General features: G+C 43.2%; 1 protein-coding gene across 6 annotated transcripts in view; it reads right to left on the reverse strand.

The window, feature by feature from the left end:
- The window catches only part of KIF16B (kinesin family member 16B), a 218,987-nt gene that overhangs the window by 97,077 nt on the left and 107,891 nt on the right, over positions 1-14,019 (reverse strand). For all 6 annotated transcript variants that reach the window (XM_050952005.1, XM_050952007.1, XM_050952006.1 and 3 more), the window contains exons 16-17: positions 11,335-11,417; positions 11,048-11,136 (exon numbers count right to left, since the gene is read on the reverse strand). In XM_050952005.1, the coding sequence (XP_050807962.1) occupies positions 11,048-11,136; positions 11,335-11,417 (172 nt within the window). The remainder of the gene's footprint in view (positions 1-11,047; positions 11,137-11,334; positions 11,418-14,019) is intronic.

A 14,019-nucleotide genomic window follows, 5' to 3' on the forward strand; every position in this document is an offset into this window, starting at 1 on the left:
ACTGCATCTTTACAACGTACAAAGTTTTGAACTCTTAAATTAATGTTTTATTTTAACTACTAATGTGATTTTTTAATACGTATTTCTTGTGAAAATGACTGTCAGCACTGGATAGATGAAGGCATAAAAGATGGTAAAGGAAGTTTTGATTCTTAAATTAATATTGGGCCTCTCTGCCTGTTCAGCTGTAACCTGCAAGACCCTTAAAAACACAGAAAGTCTCCTAATTGTATGAATGTGGGAAATTAAAACATGCCTCTAGGTCCTTCTTCCCTATGGAGGAAGAGGGCAAAAAATAATTGCAGTATAGGAGACGACCAAGGACATGACATATTTGATCTTCAGGGATAATTCTTACCCTGTAAGATGAAAAAACTACATGGAGAAAGAGCACAACAAGGAGGGTAAATATTTTGGTTCCCTGCTTCCTGACTCCTCACCCAATCAGTTTCTCTCTTCCCTGCTCTTTCCCTCATGTTCCCCACTCACACTGGCTCTCAGTCTCAGTTTCCCTCCCCAGGCTCCTCATCCAATCTCTGTGCACCACCATCCCCCAACCTCCTTCCCTGTGCCCTATTTGTTCCTAATCCCAATTTCCCATGTAGCTCCTGCCTCAGCCCCCAGTCTCAGTCTCCCTTACCCAATTCACAATCCCATTCTCCTTGCTTAACCAGCACCAGGCTCCACAGACCGCAGCTCCCAGGCCCATGGCCAAATTTCACTCTCCTTTCCACTCCCCTGCCAGCCTCCAATCCCAGTTTCTCCCTTGCCTGACGCTCGTTGTTCTAATCTACTCAACATTCCACCCCCAGGTCTGGCTCTTGTCCCCTCTGCATTTCAATGTAGCAGCTGCCTTCAGCCTAGGTAGTGAGAAACTGGGAGCAAAAGACAGAGCCTCCTTGCTCTCAGTTATGGTGCCTAGCCTAGACCACAACAGCCCAGACCTGCAACAGCAGAGAAAATCCTGCTCAGCTCTAGGCTAGACATATGGACAGAATCTCCAGAGTTTTTAGCTGCTAAAATCTAAGTCTCTATTGAGAGCATATGAAATGTGAATTTTTCCAAAGGTTTGTAACAGGGATCTCAAACTCAATTTACCTTAGGGCCAGTGACAGTCCTCAAATCCTCCCAGCGGGCCAATAATGTCACTGAAGATTTTTTATTTCAAATTTCTTAGAAATAATAAAAACCTGTCATACAACTTTATACAATTCTTCACTTGCCAGAGTTTTTAGTGTTTGCCAGCACCTGGCAGCGCTTCAGTTCTGTCAGTTTGTTGATGTTTGGCCTCAGGGACTGAGCAGTTGAAGCCTTCAGGATTGCAGCAAGGTGTGCATCAGATAGTTGTGTTCAGTATTTTGACTTCTTTATATTCACTGCAGGAAAAAGTGATGCTGCCTCCATGGCTAACTGTGCCTGGCAACTAATGATGCTGCCTCGATGGCTGACTCTGCCCAGCAACTAATGATGATATATCTGTCCCTCTCCCTCAGCCAATGACAGCTGCGGGGGCACGCCTGCAGCAGACATTGCCGGCAGCGTGGCAGCATGAGAGTCTCCTCCGCAGGCCGCAGTGGGGAGGTTCTCGGGTTGCAGGAGGCCTGCGGGCCGGGACTTTGAGACCCCTGGTTTATAACTTGGCCATATTTGGGCAGATTTTCATGGGGATTGGAAAAACTCTAACACAAGGCCACCCCTCTGCCAAATTTTAAGTCCCTACTGTAAACCACGGAGGCCCTATAGCTTTTCAAGGGGAAAAGTGTCTCCCAATTTTTTTAAGATGGGCACATTGTCCCAAACCATGTTCTCATAAACAGCTGAACTGTTTTGGCTGACAGTTTCTAACCAGCACGTAACATATCAGTCCAAACAGTTAAAGTTTGACAAAGCTACAAGTAAATGAATCAGGGTCTTATAATAAGTCTTAAAATGTTGTGCAGCCTCACAATACTATCAGCCTCGCCTATAGTAATTATGCATAATCAGTGCAAAAATCTGTGGCACACTGGAAACTGAGCAGTAAACTACATGTCTAAATAATTAACACAATGGCAACTGTTACATATTGCACTATTCTTTCTCACATTTATTTCAATAAAAGCCTTCACATTTAATTACTGTGCCTCCATCTCCAATCTGCTACACCAGAATACTGTAGAATCCACACAGCCTGGTGCAGTTTACATACAGGACCATGTGCAAACACACACTTTAGGGCTCCTCCCTTTCAAAGTCAGGATGCCCCCTCTCCGTGGCTGCGGGGAGTTTGTAGGCCAGCAGGAAGTTTGTCACGGTGGTCTGACTTACAGCCACACATTTCTCGTCCCCACTGGAAGACCCAGCATACCACCCATTGGCGGGGATCCCCAGCCCCTGGTTGATGTACACACCCACAGTATAGGTCTGTGACCCCTGAGGGTGTGGGGGTTGAGCAATGAAATAGTCTATAGCCTCAGCCTCCTGGCTGGGACAAATAGCCCAAGTCCAGGCTAAGGCCTCCAACATGTGGGCTGAATTATTACACAGTCTTTGACCTGCAGCCTCCTGGCTGGGCCAAGCAACCACAGTTTGGGACTCTAGCCCTTTGGGTGAAATAGAGCAACCAAACAGTCTCTAGCCCACAGCTTTCTGGCTGGGGCTGGCAACAACCAATCTCAGTCTCAGGCCCCTTTGGGGATGTGGGCTAAGTGACCAATAGTCACTGTCTCAGGCATCTTGGCCTAATGTTTTGTACCTGGACAACCGCTGGGTATGGGGTATGGTAGGGGGACCTGAGCCCACCCTGCTTCACTTGGTCCCAGCCCAGGGTCTTAATGGTGGTTGGTGATCCCATCATAGGGTCACCAAGAAAAACAGGCGACTGCTACCTCGCATCCCATCAGCACAATTGGACCAAAGTCTTGTTTCCCACAGCTACTTCCTACCAGTTTCTGTTGGTACCGCTCAGTCACTTCTGGACTCAGGATCAGGCAGCCCTTCCTCTGATCTGTCCCTGGGTCTTCTGTTCCCTGGGGCAGTGGGTTGCCAGTCTTCTCCGCTACCAGTCCTAGTCCTCTCTGAGGGCTCGTCTCTGCGAGAGACATCTGCCTGCTTTCTCTGGTACAGTGCCAACTGAGCTGCAGGGCCCTACTCTTTTACTTCCTGCACCACCCCTGCACTTCCTGCGAGTGGGATGGGGTGAGCTGAGCTTCCCAAGGGAAATTAACCCCCTCTGGACTGGAGGAAGGCTACTCTGCCTCACTGCACACACCATATCAACAGGTGAAGATTATAACAGTAATCGGTGAATGAGGGAGAATGGCTGCCTTTTGTAATAGAAGTTCACAATTAAGAAAACTTTCTACATTCTTGGTTGTTTCTGGATGCTGAGAAAGTAGCTGTAGCCAAGGGCACTCTTTTCTATCTGCACCTGGCTAGACATCTATGAACTCTACAGGTAACCTATTGACCTTGCTACAATAAGAGGTTACTTATTGAAACTGAAGGTTCTTCGATATGTGTGGTTCCTATTTGGATTCCAGACATGGGTGAGCATGTGCCGGAGCCAGAACTGTTCAGCTGTACTTTCTCTTGACCCGCACGTGTGTCTTCCGCATGTCTGTGTCCAAGGTTATAAGAGGCCATGAGGGTCCACGCCACTCAAGTATCTCTCTTAATCGCAAGTAATGAAGTCCACAGCAGAGGGGCTAGAGGATGGATATTGGAATCCAAGTCGGGACCACATAATCTCCAGTTACAGTAAGTCATCTCCTCTTCTTCTACTGATGATTCTTATATGGATTCCAGATATGAGATAGTGGTGAGCAGTACTCAGTATGGAGCTGGGTGCATGGACTTGCGTGAAGTCACAGTCTGCAGGATGGCTCATCCAACAGTCACATCCACTGCCTTTGCTACTGCGATGGCATAGCGAGCGCTAAAGGTGTGGACAGAGCTCCAGGTGGGAGGGGAAGCATGAGAAAGGGTGTAGCGTTCCTCAATGCAATGGGAGATCCATTTAGAGACGCATTGCGAGGAGAGGGCCTGGCTCCTGCAGCATTCCATGACGGTGATGAAGAGCCTGGGTGAAGCCCAGAAGACATGGGTGCATTGCAGGTAGAAGGCCAGCGCCTGGCAGACTTACAGAGAATGCAGCATTTTCACTCTGGGGGAGGTGTGAGGTTTGGGGTAGAAGATAGGAAGGTGGATGCTTTGGTTGAGGAGAAATGGAGAGACCACCTTGGGGAGAAATTTGAGGTACAGGCATAGGGAGACTTCATCTTTGTGGAAGACAGTGTGTGGAAGTTCAACCATCATAGCCTCCAGCTCACTAATCTGCCGCAATGACTGCCACCAAGATCATCTTCAGGGAGAGATAGGTGAGGGAGCAGGTCACGAAGGGCTTAAAGGGTAATTTAGTGAAGGCAGAGAGGATTATGTTCAGGTCCCCAGAGGGGGAAGGTTTATGTACCAGTCGGAAGTCCTTGACCAGGCCTTTAAGGAAGTGAACAGGGGCCAGGTGAGTGAAAATGGAGAAACTGTCCCCAGCAGGGAGGAAGGCACTGAGTGCTGCCAGATTAATCCGGCTGGAGGACTGGGTGAGGCCTGTCAGCTTAAGTTGGAGAAGACAGTCTAGGAGGAAGGGAATGGAAATGAAGTCCAGAGGGTAATGGCAACGGTGCACTTAGGCGGTGAAGTGCTTCCATTTCACCTGATAGCAGGCTGTGGTCGATGGTCTCCTGCTGTGTATGAGGATGTCGTGCACTGGAATGAAGCATGCTCTGACTACACGCGCGCCCCATCAAAATACTAAGCCATGAGGTGGAGTGGGCCCAGGCTGGGATGCCACAGGCATCTCTGCACCTGAGTGAGGAGGTCTCAGTGGGTGAGTCTTAATATAGTTCACTGGACCAAATACCTCCTCTGATGCTGCCTCTGAAGCGATGATAGTGGCACTCATTGTGGCAGATAGGGGTATGGGTCGTGAGGTTACCTTAAGTTTAAGCGACCAACAGTGATGGCAAACAACTTGCCTTCCCTTTTGGGGTAGAGGGCTTTAAAACCTGGGCTCCTTTGGTTCCCTCCCCTTTTTTTTTTAATCGAAGTTGGGGTTCGGTTTATTTCCAATTCCCTCTTCCTCCTTAAGCTGGGTGACATGGGGATTTTCCTCCCCCTGGGATTTGCACCTCCCGAGCTCTCGATTCAATGTATTCACCAGCAATTTGTGCAGCCTCTAAAACCGTGCTAGGTTGTTGGGGGGGTGGGGGGTGCGGAGGCAGGTTTGTCACAGATGGCTGCTTTTACCTCATCTATAAACTACACATAACTAAGGCTACAATTATGTCACAGAGGTAATAAAATCTGTGTCTTTCAGAGACCTCTGTGACATTTTCTGCCTGGGGATGGAGCTCCCAAAGGGACCCCGCGCAGATCCCTGCCCCCACCCTGGTGGGGGGATGCTGCAGCTGTCCAGCCACGGCAGGGAGACCCCCTGGGGCTCCCAGCCGCTGCAAGGGGACCTCACAGCAGCCCAGCCCCTGTGGGAACCCAGAGCTTTCACTCACCACAGGTGGTGGGGAATCCCCCAGAACTGCTCAGCTGCTGCCTGGGGAGACCCCGGAGCTCCCGCTCACTGCAGTGGTGGGGGACTCCAAGCCCCAGCAGCAGTGGGTTTTGAACCTGTCTCCCCATTTTGTCATGGATATTTTTAGTGAAAGTCAGGGATAGGTCACGGGCTTCTGTGAATTTCTGTTTATTGCCCATGAGCTGTCCATGGACTTTTACTAAAAATATCCATGACAAAATCTTGGCCTTACCTATAACAATTGCTCCTGGGCCATAAGTTCAAACAGTTTTTCATAATTACTTTCAACCCCAGGTCCCATTATCCATTTTCTCTGAAAACTACATATTTTATGCACATATTTAACATGAGTGATATTGTCAAACATTCTGAGATTTCTGTAGTTCAGGTGTAATCTTAAATCTTTTCAATACATTTTCTTTAAATCCCATATACACCTTAGCATCACCCTCCTCCATATCATTAAAACCTTGTTTGGCTTTCCTAGTTAATCTGGTAAAGAAGATAGGCATCTTCTTATCCTCTGGGATTTGTGCATCCCACACAGTTTTTCAAAAGTGGACAGGTACTCTTCAATGCAATTAGTCTCTTTATCAACTGGGCAGACTTTCTCCCCTGGTGCTGGGGGACGGTGAGTGGTGCTGGGAGAGAATGTGCTCACCTGCTGAGGAAGCTCCTTTCGGTGTTCCAGTATTTTGAGTTGCAAGGTGTGAGGTTCCAGCTGCCTTTTGTGTGCCCTGTCCTCAGCTTCCATGTTTTTTTGGTGGGCTCTCTTCTCAGCTTCCTTTGGTCTCCCTAATCCAAAATCTCACCCAGATCTCCAGAGCTCATGTTCTTTATGGGCTGCCCAGTACTGCAATCAGGCCAGTTCAACTGTGGTGTTTTCCTCTGTGACACCTGGGGCAGAAAGGTTCTTGGGACTTCCTCTGGTCAGCACTTATGAGCAAAGCTTTCAGCTCCTGGAATTTTCTTTTTATGGGATATTCCCCTCTCCTTACACAACTATTCCAGCTTTTTTCTGTCAAGACCATCATATGACTGTGATTCATTCATTAAGACTAATGTGTAATCTTTAAAGCTTTCAATACCAAGTTTCCACTTTTATCAGAGCCAGGTTATAATCTCTAAACCCAAATGACCTGCTGCATGTGAATCCTGCTAAGAATACATGAGTGTCAAGCTGTCTGGAGTGGCTCACAAGCATGAGTACCAACCTCAGGACAGACTGTTAAGAAGTAGGGCACAAACTCCAAACTAGTTGTGAGCTCTATACTTAGATTTCACCAACTAAGTATCAAGTGTGAACTCCTAAATCACTACAACAACCTTAACAGAGTCATAGACAGTGCACTTGGCTGCTCCGATCTATCTTGCCACTCAGGCACGCTTGCTATTGTGACAGATGGTCCCTTACATCAAATATCACAACACTATTCAAGTCACTCCCAGTCCCAAAGGACCGTTCACTTACCGCAGGTCAATTGCACCCTAGATCTTTCACCAAAGACAAAGCTTGTAGCCAATCCTACAACAAACTAACTAAAGATTTATTTCTTTTCTTAGCTAATAAGAGTTAATTACAAGATTAAAGCAGGTAAAAACACACACAAATGAGTTACAGCCTTAGACTCCAAAAAGTAATATAAAAAGTAATATCTGCAATATGCCAGCTTTATACGTCCTCCAGGGCTAAGCCAGGCCAAGCACTAGGGAATTCTTACTTATGTTTAGCAATCTTCACCCCTCAGAGTTCAAGCAGCATAGGGATGCACAGGATCCTTCTTGTCAGGTATTTTTACTCCCTTCCCCCAGAGTTCAAGCTGATGGGATGAGCCCACCTGCTTGTCTCCTCTTCACAGGCGTGGGGGAACAATCAAGAAAGTCTTTGTTCTCTGATATTTCATAATGGTTCATTAGCTTTCAGCGGGCCTTCTTGGTAGGCAGACCATAATACCTTCCATAGGAAGCCAGCATTTCTACACTAATAAATGCTCCTTTCTTCTATGAAGACTCACATAATTACGGAGGACTACAATGCAAACATTTAACATAACCTTAAAACATGGGGTACACTGATGTTATAAGCAAAATTAATACACACAGCATCCTGCAAGCATTTCATAAAATCTAAACACTAAACCCATTCTTATAAACTTGACACCTATTGAACAATACTAACACGCCAGACTGGTGAGCCAGACTGGTTTTCAGCTATGCATTTGTCAGTGTTCAGTGAGGCCTGGGGACTTGGCATGAGCTGGGACCTGGTCTGCCAGTGTCACAATGTTCTTTGGGGAAAACTGTTTAGACTTTGTTCCCGAAAAATACTGAGTATATTAATAGTTCAAATTCAACTTGTGTAATTTCAAAGGAAGTGGGAGGCCCAAGTGGTTTGAAGATCTTGCAGAGAAGACAGGGGTGATCTGTCCAAAATTCCCTGCCACAGAACACAATCTGGTCTATGCCAGAAGTATTTTATGAGGTCAAAGAAGGAATCCTGTCTGGCAGGCACATTTTGGCAGCATCTGCAGATGCAGTGAACTCCTCCAGGGACAGAAAAATCATCCCCAACCCTCCCATCACATACTTTTCCATACTACAAAACTGTACCCTAAGTTTGAGGAGTGCGAGTGAGACAATCTTGAACACAGTTTGTCTGATCTACACTGACTACCAAGTTGTGGTAAATACTGTGAGATATAACTCCATTGTTCATAGCAGTGTTCAAACAGGATAATAGTCTGGAAAAGGCACGGAGAGGCAGGATTATAATAAGGGGCTCTCCAAGAACATCCCCCCTCCCTTTACAAGAAATAATCTTAAGAGCAGTCAGTACCAGTTTTTTAGATCAATCTGTTTTGGGAGGCTGAGGAAAACTTCCACTTTTTAAGAATTCTTTTTCAACTCCCTCAGAAAAGATAAATGTGAAATTTATGAGCAACCAGTTCAGTGTCTTAAGTTCTCTGTGAGTAACTTGCTGGCAAGAGAGCAATCATCATGTGTGTGTCAAGAAAACCAAACAACATTTTTACACATAAGCTACAGAAAGGAATGAATTATTTAAACTGAAGTTATCACTAAATATCCTATCCTGCAAATCAGGGAGACATGGAGAATGACTCCATAGTTAAGAGTTAGATACAATGGAGGACAAACAATCCATTATTCAGGTGTGTGATTCAGTTTAGGGTAAAATTTTCCAAAGTGACTTCAAAATGTAACCCTCCATATCCAAACACCATTACAACTCTTTAGAGAACAATTTTCTTTGTAATATTTCAGTAAAATATTTACTAGTTTTTTTAAAGGAAGTGTATATTCCTTTTTTGGACTATCCTGTTTCCTCAAATTTCTGAGGGTTATTCTAATTAAAAATAATTGCCATGATTTCCAAACTTCTCTTTCAGTCCCTCATACTCTTGGATAACAGTAGACACATGCCACTTTCGACATTTTAAAATTAAACACATTCTTGTCCCCCTTACTTGGGGTAACCTATGTTACACCAGAACTAGCCAATAGAACTCTCAAGTTACATCAGCTACTTCTGCCTTCAGATGCTGCCAACCTGCCTCCCTAGCTGCATTGCTCAGAGAGCATGGGGAACCAAGGAGACAAATGAGGAGGTAGGCAGTATGGGGGTTGGCTCCTGGGAGGGAGATGGGGGAGCAGACATATGAGCCACATGAGAACAACTTTGGAGAGCTGTAGATTAGCAGGGATTTATGTACGGGTTGTGGGGAGATGGGGGGGAGAGAGAAAGAAACAGAGAGAGAGCACGAGCATGAGAAGGCTTGCATCAATGCATGGAGTGCAAGAGGCAGAGGGAAGCCCAGTGTCTGGGCATCACAGTATTGGTATTTGAAGAATAAACTCGTCTCCTGATGGAGAAGCTGATGCCTACATGCTGAATCATGGGACCTCCTCCCACCCTAAGCTCCCCAGAACAGCTGAATCAAAATCCCCTTCCCCTAAAGCTCCCAATCACCCCTTCTCAGGTCCCTCAAAGCAGCACTACAGGAATTGGGGACCAGTGTGGGAGGGGAGTTGAAAGTGATGAGCAGACATGCAGAAGGGACACGAGGAGTCAGACTATGGGTGAAAGGAGGCAGAGGAAGGGGATGGAGCTTGAGCTGGGAGATCCAGAGAGGGGAAAATGAAGAAGACATCTCTACCTGCAGCACAAATCCCTACTCCCTCTAGTTCTATACTGGGATTAAAGTAAGAGATAAAGGTGTAAAGCAGTGGACGCTTCTCTTTTCCCTGGCCTGGGTAAATGGCTGCTCACCAGCAGAATCTCTCTTCTCTCCTTGGCAGGGATAACCAATGTTTTCTCATAGCTCTCTCGTGCTTGATTGGCAAGATGACTGCTTCCCCCTCCTGTTTCAATCCACTTTAAACACTTCTCAAACTCATGCAACTTTATCCCTCAACACAAAACGTTAGCTATTGAGAAAGCAAAAAACACCATACTTCTTCAGTAAACCACTTCAAGGGCTCCAGTACAAACACTGAACAAACAACCTCAAACATGGTAAGTTTTACATGCTGTTAACTGCCTCCATTAATAATCATCAGCAGCAAACTTAACTCAAACTAGCGACAAAAATTATTCACCATACTCTAAACTAGCCACCTACTTCAAACAATACCAGTTCCATAACCGGAACAATCGCAGAACATCCATGACTCCCGGCTGGAATTAACGGTTCCATGTTAAGTTGGAGGTGGTGAGAAGTAGCATGTGTTGTCTATAGGTGGTATGTTTGCGTCATAATACAAGAGTTAGCAAAGTCACTGTTACTGTTGAAAGGGCTGGGTGAGGACTTGAGACACTGATTTCCTGGCCTTATTATGCTTTTATTGTTGTTACATGTACTTGAGCAACCTTGAGTGATTTGCAGTCAAATATTGTGTTTGGAGAGGATACATTACACACATGTAATTTTTAAAGAGAAATATCTTGCATGGGAAATTAGGACATATGGAAAATTTGCTACATCATGAATTCTACTAAACTGTCTTGTTTGCACTGGCAAAACTTGCCTTATGAACTCCATACACTGCAATTTTATTAGTGTCAAAATCCTAGGTGTGCGAGGCTGCTCTCTAGAATAGGACTGTTCTCGTGTTTGGAGGCTGAGCTCCAGGCAGGACTGGCTACTCACTAATGCAGTAATGCTCTCCTCCTATGTAAAGGAGACATTTTGGTTTACAGGTAAAATTTTCAAAAGTACTTAAGTGACTTTAGTAGCACCTTCATAGCCTAAAACCCATTTTCAAAAGTGATTTAGGAGCCTAAGTCACTTTGGAATCTTTAAAAAATGCATCCTACATTTTAGGCACAAACATCATAGCGTATACAATAAGTTAATTAACTAACTGAACTCTTCGTCTAAATTGGTATTTAAAAATACATTTAAACTAACTTTTTCAAGAATGAATTATTGCTATTTGTGTAATTACTGTTTAGAATATACTTACCCTGGATTATAAAGCATAACAGCTGAGAGGTTCTCACAAGATTTTGAAAGATCTGTCATAGATAAACTGAAGGAAGACAGTAGTCCACTCTAACAGAACATAGAATTAAAAGATTATTACTAGTATTAAAGAAACACTGCTGTGCTTACAGAAATATCACTTCTTCTACTTGACAAAATATGAACTATTTTGATGTAAAGCAACAAAAAATTATCTAAACCAGTGAATATTTCAACATTTTAGAAACAAAAATTATTTTAAAAGATTTGAATTCCTCAGGTACTCACCTTTCTTTTTTCCCTCAGTTTGGCAGCTTCCTTGGGATGATTAAAGCGAAACATATTGGTTCTCCCAAGTAATATAACGGCACCTAGCAGGAAACATACACACAGGTTTATTGACAGCATACTGTATCAGGAGATGTCCAATAATTTTCTCATTCATCTGACAAGAGCCCTGACTTCTACAATATAAGACAAAAATTAAAAAGCATTATTCTAACAACTAAGGTTCTGGGGTTTTTTTTAATGTTCAGACGGAGCTGGAGCTGTGTTAATGGTTGTAGTATATACCTTGTTCCTCCCTATTACTACTTTAAAATACATGGATGTTATGTCTTTTTTCAAAATATAGACTAACCATTGGACTATTTTATCCAAAGAACAGGTGAGCAGTGGAGATGGCAGTACGAGCTTTCTCACACTGCTTTACCTATGTATACCTCAAGGCCCATTTGGAGCGATCTCTTCTATGGTTAGAGAACAGTTCAGTCTCCAACCCATTTAATCTCTGGACTCTTTTCTGAAAGGTGCCAGTTATTGCCAAATGTAACCTGTCCACTACTCAGCACAGGTGAAAACATATGCCTAATGGCAATGACTTTCAATCCCTAACAATCTGAGACAGATCAGAAGCAGCTACTATACATGCAGATGACTCCATTACCCTGTCATCATCGATGCTCTCAGCCATTCATTCCAATCAGATAAACATTGATCCAAAATTCTACAATATCCAAAACAGGGTCATCTGACTATGATGCTGCAAATCTATTTCATGAACCAAAACCAAATTATTCAATAGTCCTCCATTACATTCAGATAAGTCAACCTGTTCTGTGTTTAACCAATTACAGATGACAAATGAACACACATTTCTAGGCAACTACTGCCAGATTCGGAGGACATTAAGGCCAATTTTAATAATACTCTAATAATAACTGTGTGGTCAGTGGTGTCTTACTGTTATAATGAAATAGAAACTCTTTTTAAATAGCCTTGATTTACCCGGTTTTATGCACAAAAAACTTGCCAGCACAGTCAGGCAAAGCTTGAGGAGAGGTGTCATATTTTACTTCAACAAGCCAAGTATGTTAGGATCAAATTTTGCCCTTAGATATGAACGTTCCACTTGATTAAGAGAATTTGCCTTACTGAGAACATGGTGTTTTTTTATTTTACTGTGATCACAATTTACATGGTCTTTAGTAATTATGAATAAAACTCTGGAGTGAAATTCTGGCCCCAGTGAAGTCAGTGGTAAGACTCCCATTGACTTTGATGAGGTCAGCTTTCATTCCTATATAGGCAGCACCCCAAATGTAGTTCCTATTAGACTTGTGGTTACAGTATTTATTTTAGGTGATCTAGACTTCCTAATGTAATAAGAGCGCCAAGTCTATTGGCCAAAATAATTATCCAACTAAAATGGAAAAGTGACATCTTCAGATGTGGGCAATTTTGCTAATTTGCAAAAAAGTTTCTTTATGGTCTAGTGGGAGATCTTTAATATTTTGTCTGACTACTTAGAAGAGCATGAGTATCAACTGATATAGTTTCCACTGATTCTTAAAGTAAGCATTCACATTTGTTTCTGATTGTACGTTATTATGTATCTTGTATATACGTGGATGCCATCTTGTTCTATGGTCTCCCATCCCTTTTGTTCTACTTTGAAAAAAACTTTGTAAAAAGAAGTTTTAATAATGTATTTGTAGATATTATTTGTATGTTGGTAATGCCTACAGATTCTCATTATGCTCGGTACTTGGCACACGTAGAAGTGCTTTACAATCTAAATAAATCTGGCAGACAAAGGGCGTGAGAAATGTTGGCATTATCATACAGAAAGGTGAAATCAAACATCCTTTGCTTTCAATTCTGGATTACAGTAACAGTGCTATTGCATTTCATCCCAGTCTAATCTTAAAAAGATTTACTGTTCATGAAGGTTTGTGTTGCAAAGTCATCTCGATACCATCCCTGTAATTTATGTGATGCAGTCAGGTTGGCCCGTCTGTCATGAAATGCACTGGGTATCCTTTTTTTTTTCTTTATAAAAGCACATTAAACAAGCCCCTGTTGGTCATAACCACTATAGCTTAAGTTGTAAAACCATTTCCATTCTACCACTATTTCATAGGATTATAATTTTCCCAAAACATATTCATTTTCATTCTTGGTCTCTGCTGGAAGGTTATTTTGATTATTTTAAGAGGGTGGAGGGGGACTGATTTCAGTGAAACTCCTTAATCTATTTTGGAATGAGTGTAAAAATCATTCATTCTAAAATCTTTAATCACTTTTCCATGTGATCAGATGAAAACAACAAACAGGTGAACTGAAACTTCAGAATTAGTACGTGGATAAGCATTATTGTTCCTACAAATCTAAAAACATGGTTTTAAAAATAAGTAGGAATGTTTGAAACTAGGTGATTACGCATACAAAGTAGGACACTCCATTGTTAGCTGCACATTTAGATTCCTATGCATCTAAGGTACTTATATGGCTCCCATCATTACAATATCTGAATTCCTCACAATCTTTAATGTATGTAGCCTCACAAAACCCTTATAAGGTAGGAGGAATGTTATTTCCATTTTACAGATGGGGATTTACATTTGACAAATTAACATTTTAGTGTTATTCTTTCCATTACATAAGCACGATTATACAATTTTTACTCCCACT

This window comes from Gopherus flavomarginatus, chromosome 4 (genome assembly GCF_025201925.1).
Source record: "Gopherus flavomarginatus isolate rGopFla2 chromosome 4, rGopFla2.mat.asm, whole genome shotgun sequence".
NCBI lineage: Eukaryota > Metazoa > Chordata > Testudines > Testudinidae > Gopherus > Gopherus flavomarginatus.